The sequence below is a fragment of the Pipra filicauda genome, unplaced genomic scaffold, assembly GCF_003945595.2.
Source record: "Pipra filicauda isolate LSUMZ 115617 unplaced genomic scaffold, ASM394559v2 scaffold327_size997775_pilon, whole genome shotgun sequence".
NCBI lineage: Eukaryota > Metazoa > Chordata > Aves > Passeriformes > Pipridae > Pipra > Pipra filicauda.
The window spans coordinates 11,176-34,412 of NW_024104451.1; the positions used below are offsets into that span (position 1 = coordinate 11,176).

General features: G+C 42.7%; 1 protein-coding gene across 8 annotated transcripts in view; it reads right to left on the reverse strand.

Annotated features, from left to right (window-relative positions):
* Positions 1-7,088: 7,088 nt before the first annotated feature.
* ETV6 (ETS variant transcription factor 6) overlaps positions 7,089-23,237 on the reverse strand; it is a 130,892-nt gene continuing 114,743 nt past the window's right edge. For all 8 annotated transcript variants that reach the window (XM_039383835.1, XM_027722285.2, XM_027722284.2 and 5 more), the window contains 3 exons: positions 13,588-13,730; positions 10,741-10,841; positions 7,089-7,556 (listed from right to left, as the gene is read on the reverse strand). In XM_039383835.1, the coding sequence (XP_039239769.1) occupies positions 7,451-7,556; positions 10,741-10,841; positions 13,588-13,730 (350 nt within the window). In that variant the 3' untranslated portion in view covers positions 7,089-7,450. The remainder of the gene's footprint in view (positions 7,557-10,740; positions 10,842-13,587; positions 13,731-23,237) is intronic.

Genomic DNA, 23,237 nt, shown 5'->3' on the forward strand with positions numbered 1-23,237 from the left:
CACGTGTTTCTCCCTTTCCCCTTTCTTTTTCACATCAGCCAGTTCCCAAGAGACTGACCTGCTCCCTGAAGCCTTTCCAGAAGGAGAGGCCCAGTCAGCAACCCCAAGAAACAAGTGTGGATGTGTTCTGCAGCTCTCTGAGCCAGGATCAGCCCCTCCAGGAAGTCACTGTACAGTGAAGCTTCAGTTCCTCCCTTGCATTCTGCTTATTTAGTTGGAAAAAAAAAAGAAGAGTATGAGTTCCACTGATTGCAGTCAGTAAGGATCTTCATGTACGGGTGGGAATATTACGGTTTACAGAATTTAGAGAAAAAAAGCATAACGAGAGCTAATGACTGGAAGCAGAATTAAGGTATAGTTAAATGGAAAGGGAAGGACATATTTTATTGCAGGAGATGATTAACCTTTGGTACAGAGGAGGTGGAGTCCTCATTCTGCAAGTTGCCCAGAGAAAGAAGCTGTGGCAACAACCCCATGCCTGGAAGTGTTCAAGGCTAGACTGGATGGGGCTTTGAGCAACTTGGTCTAGGGAAAGGTGTCCCTTCCCATGGCAAGGAGTTTGGAATGAGATGATCTTTAGGGTCCCTTCCAATCCAAACTGTTCTGTGATTTGATGAATTGCTCCCACCAGAGAGCACCAGATGTGGCCTGTGTGCCACTGCCCAGATGTGTTTGTTTGCTGGGGTGTTTCGTGGCACCTCTCCAGAGCAGTGCATTCAGAAACCCTTCAGAAGCCTCACGCTGCCAAAAGCACCAGTAACCCTGTTCCACAGAAGACAAGGACTGCCGCCAGGAGTGATGGGCAGCAGGGAGCAGTTTGTGCCATCTCATCCTGCTGTCCACTCCTAGTGGCACTGAAATCCCTCTTGCCTGATTAAGGATGAAGACATGAAAATAAGGTCACCCTATACTGGAAGGGCAGCATTATCAGGAGCTGGGTTTCTAGGCTTGTTTGCAAAGCTGAATACTACAGGAAAATCTCCTTCTCTCAAACTCTTTGACCTGGCCTATTTAGCAGGCTAAAAAAGATGCAACAGTCATTGCAACAACTAATTTTTCAGGTTTTTTGCTTCTATATCCTCTCCAAGAGAAGGAAGGAGAACTAGGTACACCCATCTAGTCATTAGTCATTACTTGGCTCATCTTAGGGCAGGCATCAAAGTAAATACTTCAAGGGACAGCTTTAACTTTTCCAAACACTTCCCAGGGAAGATCAAGGCACTGTTCATACATGTTTTGGGCAGGGGAAGCCTGCAGGTTTAATTTTGTGATTGAAAACAGCTGCTATGTGCCATAGATTATTGGGTACCATAGTTTTTAAATAGAAAGAACCTTGTAGCAATGATTGCACAAACAAATTTGGCATTCCTGCTTTTATATTAAATTTTTTTATTGAGATGATGTAATTACAAGCATTTTAAAAATTATTTGCAACTCACTGGCCCTGAGAATAGGCTTGTTTTTGTTTGTTACATTCATTTGATTCAGTCCCTTAGCCCCACACCTTACCAAAAAAAAGAAGCCATCATCAATAAAAACACTAGAATTTTATTTAAAAAAAAAACAAACCTCAAACTCTGGATTTGCACACAGTTGCAGTCTGACAAAACAGATCTGAAGAATGCATACACGGAAGTTGAAATCTAGGGAGGAGGGCAGTGACTCAGTGTTCAGGGCCTCAGTAGTGTTCTCTGGATGGAGAAGCAGTGAACAGGTTTCAAATTTAAATCAAGAAAATATTCTGCTGTGGAACTGTAGTACATCCTACCTGTCTTGAAGCTTGTTCAGACTGGTAGCAAACTGATGGCAATGAACTTAATTGTACAGAGTGAAGAATCATTGCTGGGTATTGAAGTTGGCAAGGACCTCTGGAGGTCATCTGGTCTAACCTCCTCTGCTCAAGCAGGACCAGTTGCCCAGGACTGTGTCCAGACGACTTTTGCGCATCTCCAAGGATGAAACACTTTCTCCCTTTCCCCACTTGCTTTGGTGGCAAAGGCAGAAAGTTGCTACTGGCAAATTCTACACTGGGAAATCAGAATTTAGGGGGGAAGGCAGGTGTCAGTGTTGGTGGAAAGACATTGTTACCTTTGCTAGGCCTGACAGGCAGCATTAGGCCTACCCCTATAGGCTCAGTATGCTGATACTGTGTTTGTGTTCTCATGTATCTGCCATGTGGTGCTCTAGCCTGGTTCTACGTTTTTATTTTTAGTCATAGCTGATAAACTTGCTTCAAGACCCCAAGAGCAGTTCAAATCCTGCAGTTCCCACAAGAGGCCCCAAGCCCCGGCAGTTCTTGCAGCTGCAGTGACACCCATGCCCCTCACTTCTGCACCACACAGACCTGGCAGGAGGCAGGAAGGTTCAAAGGCTATTTTCATTCCAACTAGTATTAGCCTTGACAGAACTTGTTCTCTGTGGTTGTGATGAAGTTTTCTTAGGATACCCTTTATTTGTGAACTGGGAAGAGTTTCCAACAGCCACCAAACTTTTTTTTTCCCTTTGACTTAGATTCTCCAAGTGAAAGTGATTGCATATTTTTTTGTAAAGATGAACATTTCCCCTACAAAATTTCTCTATGGGACAACACATGGGATTTTCCTGTCTTACTGAGGATGAACTTTGTTTGATAGCGTAACAATGAGCATATGGGCTTCTACTGGTGGATTGTCTCTTGTTCTCTGTATTTTGCAGTGTGCACCTTGGCTATGACAAAAACCTGTGACTCATCGGAGCACTTTATACAGAAAGTCCCTAACATCTCTTTTTTCCCCCTCATCGTCTCAATAAAAATAGCTACAGCAGGCAAAAGAAAACAATGCACATATGCAGTTGTCAAGACCAGAGCAGTAAAAGAAACTTGGTTTCTTTCTACCACTGGACATTCTTAAGAACCACAAGGATCCATCCAGAGACTTTGTTTACATTGTACTTCTGATCACCTGTCATTCAAATTTCACCACTTCACTCTAGCTCCTGAGACCTGGCTGCAACTTTGGTGCCCTTGAGGAGGGTGACAGAGTAACTCCTTGGGCCCTTGGTTTCAAGGGACCTTTAGTTTCAGATCTGTGACTACGGAAGTCCCTCAGTGTCTCCCAACCTCACACCTCATGAGCTCCAAGGACTTCAGAAGCATGACAGAGACAGGTGACGCACTGCTGATACACACTCCCTTGTCTATTATTTTGAGGCAGAAAAAGTCAAGTATGCGATGTGCTGGGACTTGTAACATACTATGGTTTTATAGAAAAAATGTGTCTGGGAAAAATGCTTAGGGAGAGATGTATTCCCTGTCCAACCTAATCAGATATTGGCTCTGAAAAACCTCTCCTTGTTGTATGATGCTTATCTACACCCTTAACAAAGCTGTTCTTTCTATGACTTGTGACTCTAATATTAAGTCTTTGGTGAGATTGGCCTATTTCTGTCTAAATCACAGAATATGCTGAGTTGGAAGGGGTCCACAAGGATCAGAGTCCAACTCCTGGCCCTGCACTCATTCCTGAGAGTCACACCATGTGCCGAGAGTATCATCCAAACGTTCCTTGAACTCTGCCAGGCTTGGTGCTGTGACCACTTCCCTGGGGAGCCTGTTCCAGCATCTAACCACCCTCTGGGGGAAGATCCTGTTTCTAATACCCAACCTAAACCTCCCCTGACACAACTTCAGGCCATTCCCTAGTGTTCTATCACTGGTCACCACAGAGAAGAGATCAGTGTCTGCCTCTCTTCTTCCCCTCAGGAGGAAGTTTTAACTGCAATGAGGTCTCCCCTCAGTCTCCTCTTCTCCAGCTGAACAGACCAAGTGACCTCAGTTGCTCCTCCTTAAGGCCCCTCACCATCTTTGCTGCTCTCCTTTAGATGCTCTCTAATGGCTTAATATCTTTCTTAATATCTTTCTTATACTGTGGTGCCCAAAACTGCCCCAATATTCCAGAGCAGAGTGGGACAATCACCTCCCTCACCTGGCTGGTGATGCTTTGCCTAATGACCCCCCAGGACATGGTTGGCCCTCCTGGTTGCCAGGGTACTGCTGACTCCAACCTGCCATCAACAAGGACCCCCAGGTCCCTTTCCAGGGCACTGACTTCCAGCATCTCATTCTCCAGTCTGTATGAGCAGCCAGGGTTGCCCCATCCCAAGTGCATAATGAGGCACTTCCCCTTGTTGAACTTCATAAGGTTGGTGACTGCCCAGTCCTCTAATTTGTTGAGGTCTCTCTGCAGGGCCTTCCTGCTTTTGAGGGAGTCAACAGCTCCTCCGAGTTTTGTGTGGCCTGCAGACTTGCTTACTGTCCCTTCCAGTCCTGCATCCAAGTAATTTATGAAGATGTTGAAGAGCACAGGGCCCAAGATGGAGCCCTGCAGAACCCCACCAGTGACAGGTGGCCAGTCTGATGTTACCCTCTGTGCTCAACCTGTGAGCCAATTGCTCACCCATTGTGTGATGTGTTTATCTGACTATGTGCTGGACATTTTGTCCAGAAGGATCCTGTGAGAGACAGTATTGAAAGCTTTACTGAAATCCAAAAAGATTACATCAACTGGCTTCCCTTGATTGGTTACCGTGTCATAGAAGAAAATCAGGTTTGACAATCAGGACTTCCCTCTCGTGAAGCCGTGCTGGCTGTGACCAATGACTGCATTGTCTTTCAGGTGTTTTTCAATACCTGCCAGAATAATCTTCTCCATAACTTTACCAGGCACTGAAGTGAGACTGACAGGCCTGTAGTTTCTGGGATCCTCCTCCTTGCCCCTCTTGAAAATCAGGACAACATTCGCCAGTTTCCAGTCAGTTGGGGCCTTTCCTGATTCCCAAAACCACTCAAAAATCATTGAGAGAGGTTTTGCAATGACATCAGCAGCTTTTTGAGTATTCTTGGATGAATTCCATCAGGCCCTGTAGATTTGCAGGGATCCAGCTGGAGCAGCAGATCCCACACAATTTCAGGGTTGACTGGGAGTTGATCATTCTCGCAGTCAAGGACACTGAGACCCCCTTGGTCTGTCATCCATGTTGAAGACAGAGGCAAAGGAAGTGTTAAACACCTCTGCCTTGTCTGTGTCCCCTTTGTAAGGTGACCATCCCCATCCTGTAATGGGTCGAGGATATTTCCATATTGCCTATTGCCACTTATGTACTTGAAAAAACTCTTTTTATTGTCCCCCACATTTCTGGCAACTTCATCTCCAATTGAGCTGTAGCAACACAAATTTTCTCCCTATTGCAGCAAGCAACATTTCTGTATTCTTCCCATGTCACTTGACTTTGCTTCCACTGGGCATACGCCTTGCTTTTTTGCCATATTTCCAAGATCCCTGTTTAGCTAAGCCAGCCTTCTGCCTCGCCTGCTTGACTTCCGACATTTGGGAAGTGCCTGCTCCTGTGCCCTTAGGAGGTGATGTTTCAAAAGTGACCAGCACTGATGGACCCCAGCACCTGCAAAAACATGTTTCCAGGGGACCTTACTTACAAATTCCTTGAGCAGCCTGAATTCTGCTCTCCTCATGTCCAGAGTTGAGGGTTTGCTGGCACTTTTCCTCCTGTCAACACTATTCATTGCGTGCCACTTTGCCCTGGACAGATTAACTCTCTTGTTAAATGTTTGGAAAGACCAATTGTTGTGTTGGTTTAATAGCTGATAAAAGCTATTAAACCAACACCATGGGCATGTACCTTGTTTTTTGGTTGAAATGGATTAGATTAGCCTTTTGATTTTTTCCATGTCTAGTTTCTTTTATGGTCCCATTGAAGAGGCTTTCTGCTTAAAAGCAGAACTGGTGTGGAAGTGCTGTTCTTTCAGACAGCATGTGATTCCTGCACAGTTTCTCTATATACCTTCTCCCTTCACAAGCATCATTTCTGCTGCTAGATCTTCCTTCCATTAAAAGGACCACTGTTGATGGATTGCTGGACACCTGGATACCACAGATATTCATGTCATGGTGGTCCAAGCTATGTGAAATGAAACAGGCCAGCAGTTTCTCTTGTCTTAGGCATCAAGGACTACTGAGCTTTCTGTGACCAAACGAGGCGTAAGCACTTTGCCTCATGCAAAGCACTCTCAGTGCAGCAAACCAAATGGAAGCACCTTGCAACCAGAACAAAATGCCGAACCAAGAAAGCAACACAGCTCTAGGGTTTGTTTTTTCTTGTCTTTTAAATCATGTTAAAAACAGGCAAGTTGAGACAGGCTTCCTTCATGGCAGAGCTGTAGGATGGGGGAGGGTAGTAGGAGGTATAAAAAAACCCCAAATCCCAAAGCAAAGCCAAAATCAACAAGAAGATATAAGTATAGCTATTTGGTCTCTAGTTCTCTAACATCACCTTTCAGATTGATGAATCATCTACCTCTCCTGCAGCAGAAAATGACCTTGGAGAGGCTTCTGAGTAATACAAACCATGTGATGAGTCCCTTTGCTTTCTCCCTATGATGTAAGGAACAGTCCTTCACCTTTCACCCCCAAATTGCTAGCAGGTATGCTATTCCTTTTCTAATTAGAGATGCTTCAGTCTTCCCTAAAAAGGGAAAAAGCTTTGAGCTGAAATTCTGCATTGTGGAGAATATTGGGGAGGTTTATATATATATACATATATATATATATGAAACTTTTATATATATACACATATATATGTCTTCATCCCTGCCCACCCTTCCCCCTGCTCCAGTCTATCACTTCTTTGCTAGAAAGAGGGCAAAGATAACTGATAGTCTGCTGCAGAGGTTTGTCACACTTGTTTTTCTCCTCCCTGGAGCACTTAGGTGATTGGTTTTGGTCCATATTCCAGCAGTTAATAGCCACTCAGAGTGCGCACTGTGAGCCCAAACTATCCTGGGATGATAGCTCAGCCTACATGTGTAGGGTGTCTCCTCTTCCTTTGACAGGTATGTGTGGTAAATTCTTTTGGTAGCTTCAAGACATTTCCCAGTGGCAGCACATGTAAATTGATCCGAGCAAACTGGAAGCCTTGAGCAAATCCCTTCTGTGTTGCTATTGTTTATGCAGTGTTGTGTCATAAGACTTGCACAGAAAATAAAAGCACTCTATTTCCATAGGAAAGCATTAAAAAAAAATGGTAGCATAATCTGACATCTTGTCCTATGTAAGATAAGGAAAGTCAAACTGCATGTTTATTAGGGAAAAAAACCCAATAACCCCCCCCCCAACTCAAACAAACAACAAAAAAAAAAAGGAAAGAACTCAAGGGAGACTTTGTAGGAACAGTGAAGTAGTGCACAAGTCCAGGCTTTCTCCCCTTTGCTTTTCTGCCAGCACCACTTCTGCCTGTTAGTTTGTTTTGTTAAGGTGCTTCACGTCCTGTGTGGTTTTCAAGCTAAGCGGCAACCTCAAGTACTGCTTCTGTGTTGTTGCTTCCCCTCCCAAACCATGCCAACCATCCAGGCAGATGTTTCTCCCATGGACCCACAGAGGTGGTGCACCTGTTTCCTTCAGCACTCATCTTCTTGGTATATTTGTTCATCCAGTTCCTGGGATTCAAGGTGCTCGAGGCGGTCTGTTCGGCCACTCATAATCTCATCCGGGGTCTTCATGAACCTGCAAAACAGAGAAACAAGTGGATTTCTCAGTGGTCTCAGCTTTTCCATTCATCAAGTTGTTGAGGTCCCTGAGCTCTACAGCTCCTGAGATAATCTTTGCTGTATCCTCCCAATGCCTAGTATTTCCCACATTTTTCCCAGCTTACTGATGTCTTCCCCTCTACATACCTTGAAAGGAAACAGAAAAATCACAGGCATTTACCCCTGCTCCTTAAAAGCCCAAATCTGAACCAAACCCCACATTTTTCTTCCAAAAAATGATATTTATTTCTTCTCCCTCATATTGTTTGCTGTGGTCATGTAAGATGATAGTATGCCCCAGGTACACTCATTTATGGTGTCTGGTGACAGAAACATGAAAGACCTTTATGACCAACATCTTTCAAAACAAAAGCACTTGTAAGGTGTGGAGAGGCAGAAGGCTACTGGTTTGTGTGGGCCTGTGTGTAGGTGAATGAGAAGAATAAGAAACACCAAAGAAACAGTGGTGGAAAAAGCCAAGGTCCAAGTCAGAGTTCTGGGAAATGGAAAAAGTCCTGAAGGAAAAAGCTTTGGAGCTAGGGAACTGTAAGGAAAGACAGTCTCTTCCTGTGTGATTGTAGCAAGCGTAATTGTACTGAAGGAGCATCCTCTGTAAATGAATGCCATGGCTCCCAGCACTAATCTCTCAATGCAGTAAGTCTGCGGGGGGCTAGAAACAGAAACAGCCTCTGTGGAGGCATGGCAGCAGTAGGAAATGGGAAAGGACATCCATCAGCCTGCAGATCAAGTCTGCAGTCTTGATTTTTGCCAGGATGCTTATGTGTACTACTGCACAGAGGTAGCATGGAAAAGCTCTGCCTTTTCTTTTTGAATGTAATGGCATAGGAAGAGAGCATGGCACGGGAAGGATGAAATCCTAGTTTCAACACAAATCAGTCTCCTAACTACTAAGTATTTCTGGCGAAAGTAGGATGAAAGATGTTTATTCTGGAAGTGTTACAAAATTTCACAGTCTTTCATTAACGATGTACTGGTTAACATTCAGCAGTACAAAATGTGTTAATCACAAGGACTGATTTTATTTCAGGCTGATGATACACTCAGTATCCTTGGCCCAGTGAAAGCAAAAACAACCAACAGGAGCCTCGTTACTATCACTGACCCAGAAAAATCACTGCTGAAGCCTCTCAGCGAACACATAGCATAGCCTGGAACTAACCTTTTGCTATCCCTTCTAATCTGGGAAATCATGTGCACATATGCATTTAGGGAAAAAAAAAAGGCTATGACTCACTGCTGTGTCACTCCCTGTATGCTGGAAGAATGCTGCTCATACAAATGGTGTTAGGGCAGCGAAAAACTCATATGCCAGAGTGGTGAATCTGTTCCTGGCTACACAGTGAAAATGCACCAAAGCCTAAGGGCCTGTGCCTTGCTTTAAACCCTGTGATTGTCTTGTTGATTTTGCGTGAGAATGAACTCAAATCAGAGAGTGATCACACTGCTCTCCCTACCATGTGGGGAAAAGGCTGATGTGAACTGTACCACAGTACTTCAGGTGTTCTTTTTGGTCTGTGTTTTAAGTCATGTCAAGGAAATCAAAGCGTGGGTATTTGTAACAGCATTTGATTACATTAAAAAAAACCCAACACAACACAACCTATCATAACCCAACCCAACCTAGAACTAGAAGCTAATTAAGAAACAGTATCTGTGACCTATTTTGTTGCAGAAGACACTCAGGCAACCTATTAGAAATCCTTCTCCAACTCGATTTTACTTAAAAGCTCCAGGTATCTGCAGATGACAACTGCCTGCATGTTACTTGTAAAGTCACAATTCCTATTACTTTTGTGCTTGCAAGATATAGCCAAGAAAGGCACATTAATGACTTGATCTTTTGCAGCTGTTCTTTTTCTCTTCAGATATAAATAGGTCTAAGAAAACAACTTCAAAAAGTTTTATTAGAGAATTGTGCAAAAAAATGCTTTACTGTTTTCTTTTTTTTTCCCTCAGTTTCCGAAAGAAATGAGGTTTATATGCTCATGTTTTATGTTCCCTGGTGACCTTTGAATCTGTTGGTCAATTTGGGCATGTCTGACAGAGGAACAGAGGTCTCCAAGGTCATTAAGATTTTGAGAAAATAGGCAGCCTGGTTGAGAAGAGATGGACTCCTCTTTTTGTTATGCCCCCACTGAAGGGCAGGCTTCAAGGTGTTCAGAATCACGAACTGCCCCAGGGCAATGCAGTCTTCACACAAGCCCACAGAAATCCAGGTACCCTTGGTACTGCTGCTACTGAAACAAGCTTGTTTTAATGTTCCACCAAAAACATAGTACCAAGCAGCTGATTTTGCCCATGACTACAACTTCCCTTCACTCTCCTTCCCCCATCTATGTTTCCTTCTAAGACCTGACATAAACAAGTCATTCTAAAGAAAGAAACCTTTTCAGCTGCAGATAGTTTGAGTGCTATTGCAGTTCTGTTAGCTATTTAAGAAAACAAACTCCAAGAACACCTTCCTACTTTCCAAGCACGGTACTAGATCCAGACCATGGACATCAAAGCAGCCTTTGGTCCAAGTTCAGTGTTCTATGGGTCAGACATACACACTAGAATTTGCTGGTCTTGTCTGAAGAGAACTAGAGTGCTTTTGCTCTCTGCTAGCTGCACTCAAGTTTGTACAAGTTTATTGCTGTTTCAGGCACTATTTCCTGAATGTTTGGTTGTATCATCCAATCCAATGCATTGGGTATTATGAACAGCTCTCGCAGGTCCCTCTTCCTTGAAGGCAGCAATGCTGAAAACATGGTCATCAGTGCTTCTCTTCTGTGATGCTGATGCATCTGAGGAAATACCTGATCCCTGCTTAGCTTTCACTGGCAGCTGTGTTTGAGAAATCAGTTTGGAGTGGGTTTTCCAGCAGTTCAGCTGAATCATTTATCTTAGGTCTTAAACAATGGCACAGCCTGACTGAAGTGAATGTAAAGACTTCTCTTGACTCCACTGATCATGGAAACAGGCCTGTGTTTTCTTAAGTTGGTGTGGTTGCCTTGAAAGATGGCAAGCAGCTTTTATAAATGTATGGCCATTGTCACCTGTTTTATAGCTGTGGCAATGAAGTATCCCACACACAATTCCATTTTCCATCTTCAAAAACTAATGGTCTGTAGAAAGGAATAGCAAAGAAAGAAAATTACCTGAACAAAAGCCTTTGTCCTGGCTCCTTCCGGATAATGTTTAGTTTGTAGTAGTGGCGTAGAGCTCTGGACATTTTCTCATAAGTCATATTTGTTCTGTTCTGTTTTTTTTTTCGAAAGAAAAAAGCAAAAATGTGGTGAGATGATTCATTAAAACCTGCCTAAGCCCCAAAAGGAGTTGCAGAACTATCACAGCTAGCTAAAGTAACCAGGTCAGTTCAAGAAATTACATGTTCCACTCTTCTCTTTGCAGGTCCATTCTGCCCCCACAGCCCTCATCACCAAATTTTTGTGCATCTCTTTTCAATCAGGGCAATTTAAACAAGAAATCTATCAAAAATTCCGAGTGAGGTTTTTCTACATTTTCTTGAAACACAGGTAACAAAAGACTTAATTAACTACAAGAGGAGACATTAGATGGAGGGAGGTGCTTATGCCAAGTGGGATGTGACGGGCCTGTTCTTAAAGAAAACATGTTTTGTAAAAGCCTAAGAACAGTGGCAAATACACTGAATCTGTCAGTAATCCCTGCTAAGAGCACTTTTCCTCTGAGATTTCCCTGCATTAACTAATTAATGCTTACAGAACACTGTAGAGATTGACAGCCCATTTGTCCTCTTGTTATACAGGTGTAAATCAAGAAGCCCATTAGATTGTAAATCAGGAAGCTCCTCCCCTTTGTTTTGGGAGCTGCTGACCCCAAAGGCCATAGCCAGAGCACTGTGGTATACTGAAGTATGGCCCTGCTGAAGCTGAGTGTCACAAGGCAAATGAGATGGGCACTGGCAGAGATGAGCAGCCCCCATAGTACTGACCTGGGATAGCAGGATCAGCCCCTTAGGCTGTGCCTACATGAAGAGCATTTTGCTGGTCCAAAGAGCAGTGCTTATTATGCTGGCAAAGAGACTCCTAGCAGAGACACAACTATCCTGGCAAAGCTGTGTTTGCTCAACTATAAAGCAGCCACCTTGCCATGAGCAAAACACATCAAACTAGTACAAGCACGCTTTTGCTCTGTGAGCCTCCATGTTAGGAGTTTGGCTTTATTAAATGAGACTGATCCACCTGCCTAAAATGTTCCATAAAAGCAGACCTCCCCTGCTTGCCCTGACCACAATAGTTCTGCTAAGAGAGGCCTCATAAAGAGCTCCTGTAGCAATTAAACACTAACAGGGACCATGTTTTCCCTGCAAAATCTGGATTCTTCTCATTGGGAAGCCCCCTGAAATACTGTGTGTGCTTCTTCCATTTCTTATATGCCAAAAGGCCACTGTTTTACCCAAGCAGCTAGTGGTCTGAAGTAGCTTCAGTTTTAGACACCCAGCATGAGACATGATGGCACAGCCCAATTAGCATGCAGGTTGGGTAAGGGCACAACTCTCCATTCCCAGTGTTGCAGCTCTAGGACAGATGTTCTTGGAAGCAATATGTCACATGAGAAAATCTTGACCTTATAAAGATTATAGGCTATGTATGCTGATATATAAAATCAGAGAATAGCTGAGGTTGGAAGGCACCTCTGGACACCACCTAGTCCAGTCCCTCTGCTCAAAGCGAGATCAACCAGAGATGGGTGCTCAGGACTGTGTCCAGTTGGATTTTGAATATCTCTAAGAATGGAGACTTCACAGTCTCCTCTGGGCAACCTGCTCCAGTGTCTGACCATCTTCCTAGTAAAACAGTCCCGCACTTGGGATCTCATGAAACACAACACGAGGCAATGTGAAGTCCCACCTCAGGTCATTCCTCACTTGGGGGAGGACTTCGCACTGCTCCTTGCTAAGTTTCATAATATTCCTGTTAGCCTGCGTCTCCACCATGTTCAGATCCATATGGATGACAGCACAACTGTCTGGTGTATCAGCTACTGGTCCCAGTTTTGTATTGTCTGAGAACCTGCTAGAGGTACTCTGTCCCATCATCCAGGTCATTAATGAACACATTGAACAGTACTGCCCCCAGAATCAATCCCTGGGGTAACATCACTAGTGACTGGACACTGATTACAATCTTTTCAGCCCAGCAGATCAGCCAGTTTTCAATCTACCTCACTCTATTCTTGTCTAGGGCATACTTAATTAGTCTGTCTATGAGGCTATTTTGTGAGACAGTCTCAAAAGCCTTTCTAAAATCAAGATAAGCTATATCCACTATTATCCCTGAATCCACCAAGCTGATAACTTCATTGTAGATATATGTTACAGTGGTCAAGCACTTCCCTTTTGTAAATCCATGCTGACTACTCATACATTCATATGAATATACTTATACACATATAGATATATCTATATGTAACTCAGTCTCAAGCTGCAAAAATCAGTAACTTCTTTCCAGAGAACAAAGCAGAATTGCCCTATTAAAAGGAAATACACACTCTTGCAGCATTTCGTGTCTGTCACAGGACAGTATGTGAAGTCTGAAAGTTGGTACAGACAGGGACACAGACAGAAAGCTCCTGCCAAATTACTGAACAGGGCTCCTTGTAGACCACATCTAATCAGAATATCCTTAGCATGAGGTTTCCAAAAGAGATAAGACGCCTTGAGAAAGACGGACTGTTAATTCTTGCACTCCTAATTTTATAATTACGGGCATTTATATCTAAATGCTTCTAAACCAAACCAAGAGGTTTTTCTATATGAAGACTAGGTTTTAGTGCTTGAGGATGGGTGGTTTATATTTCTAATGTATGTAGAATGAAACATTCTACATACATTAGAAATATACTGCTTTCCAGCAGTAATTTATATGCACATCCTTTCTTCGTTTTCCCCCTGTTTATAAGTGAATCCTGTAATGTTACCAGAGGTGAAGCGCTGTAGGAGGAAAACTGCATTGCTTCCTTACCTTGTGGTTTCCCCACAGCCGGGCCAGCCCGTTGGGATCCACTATCCGAAATATTTTGGATTCCTTATCTTCCCATCGGATGAAATTTTCGTACCGGCTGTCAGAAAGCAGCTGATAAACGTAATCCCAAAGCAACCTACAGTCTGTGAAGAGAGAAGCAAGAAAATACTTTTTTTTTTTTTCTTGGGATTAATTCCGGAAACTTTTGGGTGGATGTGTAGTAAAAGGACAGTTGGGATCAGGGCTGAAACAGCTGCTGCAATCTGAAATGCAAATGGCTTGGCTGGTATTGAGTAATGTTTGCAAAATGTACTGGAATATACAGCCTCTTCTGATGCGTCCTAGTCCTTCTGACACTGACTGAGCATCTTTATCGCATTAAAAGCTGTGTGAGATGACCTGCTGACCTTAGTTGCCTGTTTATTGTACATAAAACTACCACCGTTGGCCCTGATGCTGTTGCTGGCTGTTTTAGTGGAGAAATCAAGAATTTTGCAACCTGCTCTCCTTGCTTGAGACTGCCCCTTTCTGTGCTAACATATGAGTTCTAAAGCATGGGCAATATTACAGCTTTCCTTTGTATACTCCACGTAATACAAAATTGACACCTTCTCCCATTTTAAATTTGATTTTTATTTTTTCAGGTTCCTGAAAAACCCCCCCGAGTATTAAAATTACTTAAATGCTATTGAGTGGGTAAATACTTTCTATTTGGATAATTGAATTGGAATTTCCTCTTGAAAAACACTACTTAGGTCGCTAATTAAAGGTCTAACAGAGATTTAGGTTTGAGTTTAGTGCTTTTCAGTTTCATGGCAGTCTCTTGAGACCGAGGAAGCCAAGAGCTGAGCTGCTCCTACTTCCTGTTTGTGAAGTGTGTGTGCACAGCACAGCATAACTGGGAACTATGAAATATGCCAAGAGAATTGTACAGAGCTGGGGATGTTACTGCTGCCAGGGTTTTTATAGCTCAACTGGCCAGATTCCTAAGATGGCCACAGGGTTGCGTTTTACTTTGAAAGCAGCACCAACCTCTGAGAGATGGCTTGTTAGAGTTGTTCAAGGGCTGGCAACCAAAGACATCCAGCTTACAAGTGCTAAAATGGATTCTTGTCAGCCTGTATTTCTATTCCTGCCTGTCTATCTGGAGCTGGCATGTGTTACAATGGGGATGATGACATGTTCAGTATGAAAATATAAAATGCTTTTTGAAAAAGGATATGAATAGCACATTTAATGAGCACACCTGAAATGGTTAGATATATTAACATTATTTATGGTATTTTTCCACTTTCAAACAGTCAAGAGTATCTCTGAAACCTGTACTGTCTCTAAAACCAGTGCCCTTATTACAGACTCTTTCTACCAGAGTCTACTCTTTCCTATGAAGAGTAAAGCAGTCTATGACATCTGGCAAAAACTGTTCTAGCTGAAACTACCCTGATGGTCATCTCATCCATAACATCTACAAGAGGAAAAATGTGAAAGGAAAGAGGTAGACTTTTTAGTTGGAAAAACCTTATTTTCATTAATGTTTTTCACAGAAAAACATTTTCCACAGAAAAATGTCCATTCCCCTTTGAAATTTTTCTAGGTTTTAATTAAAAAAATAAAACCTGAGGACAAGTTTCCCTGGACTTCCCTGTGGGAGGTCTGTAAAAAGAGCCTGAAAATGAGAGGCTACCACTTTAATTTCTGTTACCCTCCCTCTCACAGACTCGGAAAACACAGTTCTTCCATTGCCCTTCTGTCAATATTTTTGGACACACATACATACACATATTAGAAGAAACCTTTTCTAGACTTCATTTATCAATCAAGAGAAGGGAGATTATATTGCTCTACTGGTTTGTGCCTTTTAATATTGTGTGAGATTCTCAGGTAAAATGATAGTAAGAGCCAATATAAGCGATTCCTTGACACATGTGCAATTCATTCCAGGACTCTTTCAATGTCAGAAATGTATAGAAAATGTTTTTTTAGTGCAAGAATCCTTGGGCTCAACTGGAGGGATGGCGCTCCCGCAGAGACAAGTCAATGTCAGGCTTTGTCATATTCTTGAATGTCCAACCTGGATCAGATAGCCTCTGATTATAGCACCTTATAGCTAATATTTCCAAGTGCTGCAGAGATATGATTTACACTAAACTTGACTTTCACCTCATTATTTCCAATAGGCAATATTAGTTTTAATCTCTCTCTCTCACCAACACCCCCACCGGCTTCCCTTTCTTCACAAAACCAAGGAAGCACACCAAAAAAATCAGCCTAAGATGTCTAGGTGTCAAATAGTTAGATTAACAAGAGAGCTTCAGATGCTAAGAAGAGATAGGATTCAAGTGCATATTTGTTTTTTGTTGTTCACTTAATTTTTAGAATGGATTCAGGGTAAGCTTGAATATAAATATACCTCAAATGAGAAGAACTCAGATCTGCATCTTCAGATCTTCACAAGGAAGTCCTAAGTGACCAAGGACTTGGTCCCATATTCTGAACTGACTGAGCTGCTCAGACTTGCAGAGGCATTTAGTAGGCTGGTGGAATTTGCAAAAAACCACAACCACCAAAGTATGTTAGACTGCTGTTTGCTTCAACGAGAAAACTGAAAATCCTTGAAACCTCTGCTTGGTTCCTACAACCACTTAAAAACTTGTTTTCAAACGGTATAGTTGTCTATCAGCAAGTTTAGATATATGACTCAGTTGCAATAATTTAATGAGCATCAGGGTAACTATGGTAACTGTGTCTCAAGCCACTGCAAATAGGAAATAAAAACCATTAAACACCAGTAGGAAAGATTCAGCTCCCTGCATTTCTTCTCACCAGAGCTGAGAGCTATGAGCATGCACAATGTTAGTTATCGTGGACCAGTTGATGCCTTGCAGCACACTTTAGTATGAGCTTTGTTTGCAGAGTACCTAAATCAGCTTGCCTGCTTTCAGGTTTCACATGGGAGACCTTTAGGAATTTGAGCATGGGCACTCTGGGACTTTTTTTTTGATTTTAACCACAGATGATTTACACCCTAAGTATCTTTCTCCACAGACTGCATGGTAAAAAAGTAAAAAGGTCCTGGAAGGGTCTACTAACTGACAGAGGATCAGCAAATGAAATAATCTACCAATAGGCCAGCAGAAACCATCTTTAATAGGATATTACAGACTATAGGTCAAAGACTACCTGATAACTCTTAGAGACTGTAATGCATTTGGATTATAGTAGAGCCCATTTGAAGTACACTGCAAGACTATGAAATAGGTCAAAACCCAAGAAGAGGCAATGGTAGAAAATGCTTTTAAAAGGAGTTTTTCCACTGAGAAAAGAGGCATTTTCACAAAAGGCTGATGAAGATGATGGACAATGCTCTCAGGCACATGGTGGGATTTTTGGGGCTGTCCTGTGCAGGGCCAGCAGTTGGACTTTGATGGTCCTTGTGGGTGCCTTCCAACTCAGGATATTCTGTGATTCTGTGATATGGAAAGTTGCATCCTCCAGGAAGGTCAAAATTGTTATGCGAATTTTCAGGAAGGATAGAGAAACAGAGAGGAGAACTTGTATGTGGATAGTTGTTTTGTAAGAGTAAATCACTTGTATGAGGAAAGTCTGGATGGTGTGAATGACTCCATGAGAACCAAATCACTTCCTTGGCTGTCAGAAGGCCTCAAAAAAACTTGCATGAGGGGACTCTCCACAGGGTGTGTGTTGGATAGTGAGGAATGACAAGAAAGCACATGGATGTTTCTGAGGCCAACCAAGTTTAAAATTGTGGGGGATTCAATAGGAGAATTGAGTCAGGGCTGGTACCTAAATTGCATGCTGCAATTTCCTGCCTTTTGGCTACAATAAACTTACAGAGAAAATAATTGTGCCTCCGTAGCACGAGGAAACATCATTTCCCCCTAACACGCACATACGTTTTTTCTAAAATGAATTCAGATGGTTGAACTTTGTACAGTATGAAGGTAAAGGGATTTAGCTGTGGGTAGAGCTGGGTCTAAGAGGCTTTAAGGTGATGCAGTATCAAACAACCTAGTCAGAGTGGGAAGGTGGCAAATGGCCCAGCAATGTGGCAGGCTCCTAAACACTGGAATTTCCAAGTCCTATCATTTTCTCCGCTGTACAGACTGAACTACATACTTAGCTGGGCATTAGGGCAAACTGTACCTTCAAATGGAGAGGAATGGCTACAACCTTCCTCTTGCAGCTAGTGCTTCTAGAGGGACTTTTATAGTTATGCTTGAGGTAGTGATAAGGTGTAGAGTACTTAGCTGGTTCTCAAAATGTCTGTTATAAACACTGCCCTACATGTGCAAGAGGCAGCAGTTTCACACTCCTGCAAATACAGCTGTGTATGGTACAGTCCTAAGGTTGGCAGACCTAGAGTAAAGCCTTGGGGGCTGCCTTTCCACTCAGTCTCTTGGCTGCTGCTTGCCTGCCATAGTTGACACTATGCATAAGAAGAACAGGCAGCTACCCAGCTCTGGAAAGGGTGGGGGAGATGAGATAGAGCAGTTGGGGTTTACAAAATATAAAGAAATCTCTCTCATAAACAGCAATTTTTACGGTTTAAATGCTGGCTTCAGACTCCACTCATAGCAGCACACTTGCCTATTGGCTGTATTTTTAACCCCTCCTTTCACATAGCAGAAGTGCCCAAACCTCAGCCACTCTTCCTTGGCATGGTAAAATTCAAATTTCTCTTTTCTGGTGAAAAGCTCTGTTTACTTACAGCACAGCTCTGGTAATGCTACATAAAAGGGGAGACTATAAATATTGTCATTAAGAATCCCTTGTGACACTCAAATAGGCACTGTGAGTCTGTATTACAGATTCTTCATTTCGCATATTGTTTAAGACTACAGGCACAGTCTTCTGAATATACGCCTAAAGAACACTGGCATGTAAAGACTTCCTAATGGCTATATGATAAAATATCCTTTAGAATTGAAATACCATCTCAAAATGATCTGTAAATTAAATATTACGGATCTTAGGTTCCTAGTATTTTGACATTTGTCCAGCCATTATGAATGACTTCTCTAGTATCATTTGGCCAAGGTCATCTTCACGTCACGGTAGTGAGAGGTCTTACATCTTTCCTCCCTAGGACTAAATAATGCTGTTAACAGCATAGGCATATACTAAAGACCTCTTTTGTTCAGAATATAACATTCCCATGCAATATTTCTTAAAATACACACTGTATCTGAGACCTCTGTTGTTTAAAAGAGGCCTACGGCGCAGAGCTGGCCCTCTTCATGTATCAACTACCAAAATCCTCTTGTAACCACAGAAATGTTTTGCAAGACCCACTTACATCTTGCACTGAAGATCATTACATAAAATGCATTTGATCTGGCTGCTGAATGACTTGGAACCCAAAGTGGCTTCACAGAGGAAGAGATGCCAAAGTAACATTGTCATATTCCCTCTGACATCAGCTGAGGCCTTACCCCTTGCTGAGTAGGTCAGCCTAAAATTTCTCCAGCATGATACCATTTGACTTAAATAGTTCTGTGATTTCTACCAGTTCTCCCCAGCTCTCTAACCCTAACCCTTTATTTTACAAGGTGGTTTGTGCTTCAGCTGCTTTTCTTTAGAGTGATGCAAACAATGGCTGTTCACAACTGAAAGTAATGAACAGGATTTCTCTAGAAGTTCTCTAGTACTCTGGTTTCTGTAAGCACACCTGAAGCATGTGTGAAGCTCAAATGGTGACGCTCACGGTATCAAAATGATGAACTGATAAAATTCAGCTGGTGCAAGAAGAAGGTCTTGATATCCCTTCCATTTTATCATCCATTCTTGCTGCTGCTTACCTCATGCTAGCTCTATTGTTAAGATTTCTCTATGAGCTGACTTAAATCACTTCAACAGAAGAAAACAAACCCCGCAAAAAACATCAGACATCTTTCTGTTATTTCTGCAGGTAGGAAGATCTGATGAATTCTAATGCCAGGACAAAGAAGGTGGCAAGACTTCACTGGCAGAGCAGGCAAGGGTGGGCAGAAAAGAGGCAGAGGCACAGGAGGTCCCACTGACCTTCAGCCTGTCTGTGACCATCCCCCTTGCTGGAGAAGGTCAGTAAGTCTTTGAGAAGACAACACTACTTTGGAGCATCTGGATTTGTTTAAATTGTAGCTAGAACCAAGAAAACACAAAGGTTATTGGCTGTTGTATGGAAAATAAAAAAGACTGGGAGAGAACTCCTAAGTCCTGGAGTGGTTTGCGCTTGGCATGGAGATGAGCTGTAACTGCACTTTCACCACATCGTTAACTGTGCAATAGGCACAGCTCTCTGACAAGTCAAATGAATCTTTTGGCTACCTAACTGGTGCATGTAGTTCATCAGACTGGCTGATACTGTAATGTCTTTCAGGAGTACAATGACAACTATTCAGTTAACTCGCTTTCATCACGCAAATGGAGAGGGAGGAAAAATAAAGCTGTTGCAAAGGAGAGGAAAGACATATGGATAGGCCTTATCAAATCAGCTCCTGTATTCTTGCTGAAAACCCCTTCCATGGTAAAAAAAACAACTAGGAAACAGAAAGCACACTGAGAAAGAAAGACAAGTTGAGCAACACGCTTGGTGCAGGTAGCTCGCCTTGCAAGCTGCAGTTTGAGATGCAGATTGAGCTCTGGGTGGGAGCCCAGAGAGACCAAGAGGTGGTGAACTGCCAACCTTCTGCGTAACAAAGGGCATGAAGATGGGTGGTACCAGTGAGCTGGATGGACACTGAGAGACACAGCCAGAGCCAAAGACTCCAGAGGAGGTGTGAGACTTGCCTGGGGGTAGACTGTGAGGGGATAGCCCAGGGGTTCTTTTGTTGGGGGTCCTCCTTGGAGGCACAGAATAAATGTTGTTGCACAGAATAAATGGCTTTATGGAACTAGACATCTACTATGGGAAAACTAGGGTAAGACCAGTGAGGAAACCGGGTCTGACTGTGTGAGTGGGGTGTGTGGGAGCCACGCAGGGACCCATCAGTCACTGGAGCCGCCCGCAGTGAAGGGACTTCGGTCCCAGCAGTGAAAGTCTCCCACCCTGGGAGTGGTGGGAGACAAGCTACAGTAGAATTACAGTAGAATTACTGCTGTGTTGAAACACAATCCAGCCTCAGTATCTATCTATGGCATATTTATTTTAGCAGACAAAACTAGAAGAAAAAAGTAGCCAAGTCTCATGATTAAGGGGTCAAATGGCTCTGAGGACTGGGGGAGCACTGACGCTGAGATAGAGCAGTCCTGCTCACCATTGTTTGTTAATCCATGTTCAGGTTACTGAAGGAAAATAGTTTTCTTTCCATGAATGTTGCTGCTGGAAGCAGGATGTTAAGCTGGTACAGTAAAGCCAAGATTTTTTGTGGAGAAACCTCTTGACAGACCACTGTTTGTTCAACTCTACATTCAAGCTGGGGCTGAGGATAGAGGTTGCCAGATCACAATACAACAGTTGTATGTTGCTTCTGTTTTACAAGAAATATACTGAGTGGGAGATCAGGCATAAGGAGAGCAGAAACCTGAGATAGTCATGCTGCTAACAGTTGTGCTGTGTGGTTGTAAAAATAACACAGCAAGATGAGGCCAAGCTCTGTCTTTGGCAGTAAAAACATATACAGGAAAGGAGGATCCAAAAGCTTCATATCCCTCATGTGATCATAGAAAAGAGCACTCAAATCACAAAGAATATGTAATAGATGGGGGACAGACCGTCTGATAGATGAAGACTTTGAAAGCTACAGTCTGTTGTACTAAGAAAGTCTTTTTTCTTCCTGTCCTGTTCTGTTTCATCCCCCCATTCCCACCAAACAGAGTGACATATTCAGTATTATTTCAAGGGCCATTCTTTTCCTGCTCTACCACAGTGGGAGAAAAGACCCTTGCTAAAGAAACCCGCCTCTGATTCTCTTGTGGCTTTTTCTCACGTTTTTTGCTCATGAAGGGTAATGACCAGAGAAGGGGAAATTCAACTTCTGCCTGCTCACATGCACATCTTACAAACACCTCACAACCTCTTTGACATCAGAACACTTTAGTGATGGGAATTTAAGAATTAAGAATGAAGCTTTACCCTTGGAACTGTACTTCAGAGAAGCTGGCAAAAGCAGGAGCGACTTAACTGCAGCAAAGGCATTACCAACAAGAGCAATAGTTTTTAACGCCACAACGTGAGAATCTCTGCTGTATTCTGACAGTTCAACCTTGGGTTTAGACTGCTGTTTTTGTGTTTTTGGTTTTTTTTTCTTCCAGCCTGTGCTAGACTACTACACATGAACCTCACTTTTGTGTTCCATCAGAAAGCCCTGAGTACTCTGAGAGGTGTGAGCATGGCTGGAGGACGTGGCTCCTGGTGTGCTCCCAGAAGTCCCTCCTGAAGGGATGTCGTAAGTTGTAAACCTGCAATTTCTCATAGGTCCCTTGGAGAAAATTGAAATGTGACCTCCCCTTCTTGGGATTAAATCTCCGCATTGAGACACAGCCAAACTCTCCCTTCCTTTCCCTCAATGGAGATGGAAAACAGTAGTCTAACCAGTTTAATGGTGTGCATTTGAATTAATGTAAACTGACAGAAACCTATGTATGCCACTTCTAACTGACTAGTATTAAAGACAGACTTATATAGGCCTGTCTCTGAAGATAGTGTAGTATCAATACTGTAAACATGATAGTGCATTTTCCTCGCTTAACTAAGAGGATTTGAAGTGATTCAAGTTTGCTTTGTAGAAGAAAATCTGAATTATCAACACAACTCTAGCCTGAAGAAAGCATACAATATACAGGGAAAATAAGGGACCTGTTTTCATTAAAGGGTAAGTTTCTTAAAAAAAAGTGTGTAACATCCTGCTGATCCCAAGGGATGCTTAGGATACTCTGAACCCACTTAAATGTCTAGCTGTCATATGTAAATGTTGCAGTTCAGTAATGAGAAGAATGGAATGAAATCTAAATGACCAAGCTTTCCTCTGGCTTGGTCAGTCCTGGCATCTGAGTGTACCCAAACAAGCCCTGACTGCAAATTTCTGCTTCTGTAACTGTGCAGTAAGAGTATAGGCAGCTGTGAAGCAAGACACTTCACAGAAAATCTACAACCACCTATCCAAGCTATTGCTATTCAGCTATTGTTTCAGCTTGAGTGTCATTAGTTAAACTGGCACGGAAGGCACACTTTCATGCTGAAATTAATTGTTAATGCTACGTTATAATATATAATGTTATAATGAAAACTTCTCCTATGAATATGAACCCTAAGAGCTTTGACTCTCACTCATACTTCAGTGTCTATAGTAGTCTGGCTTTCCACAAGGGCCTCAAAATAGACATGGCATATAGTGGAAATGTAGAAGTGTACATGACTGCAAGGGCAAGTGATTAAACAAGGCCAGTGACATTATCATTGTCATATCCAAATGGGAGTGACAGGGTAGCCACTACACCAAGATTTTCAGGTTCTTCAAAGGCTCTGATCTGTCTGTATGAGTTGCTGCCCTACAGAAAGGAAGCTCAGCTGCCTGGAAAGCAGGCACTGAACCCTCACCACTTACAACTCAGTATGCTAAAGTGAACTACTGTTTTGGTTTTCTGTAGTTTGCCAGTCTGTAACTTGTAACTATTCAGCTGCTGCGACTGTCTTGTAAAAGCTGTCCCCA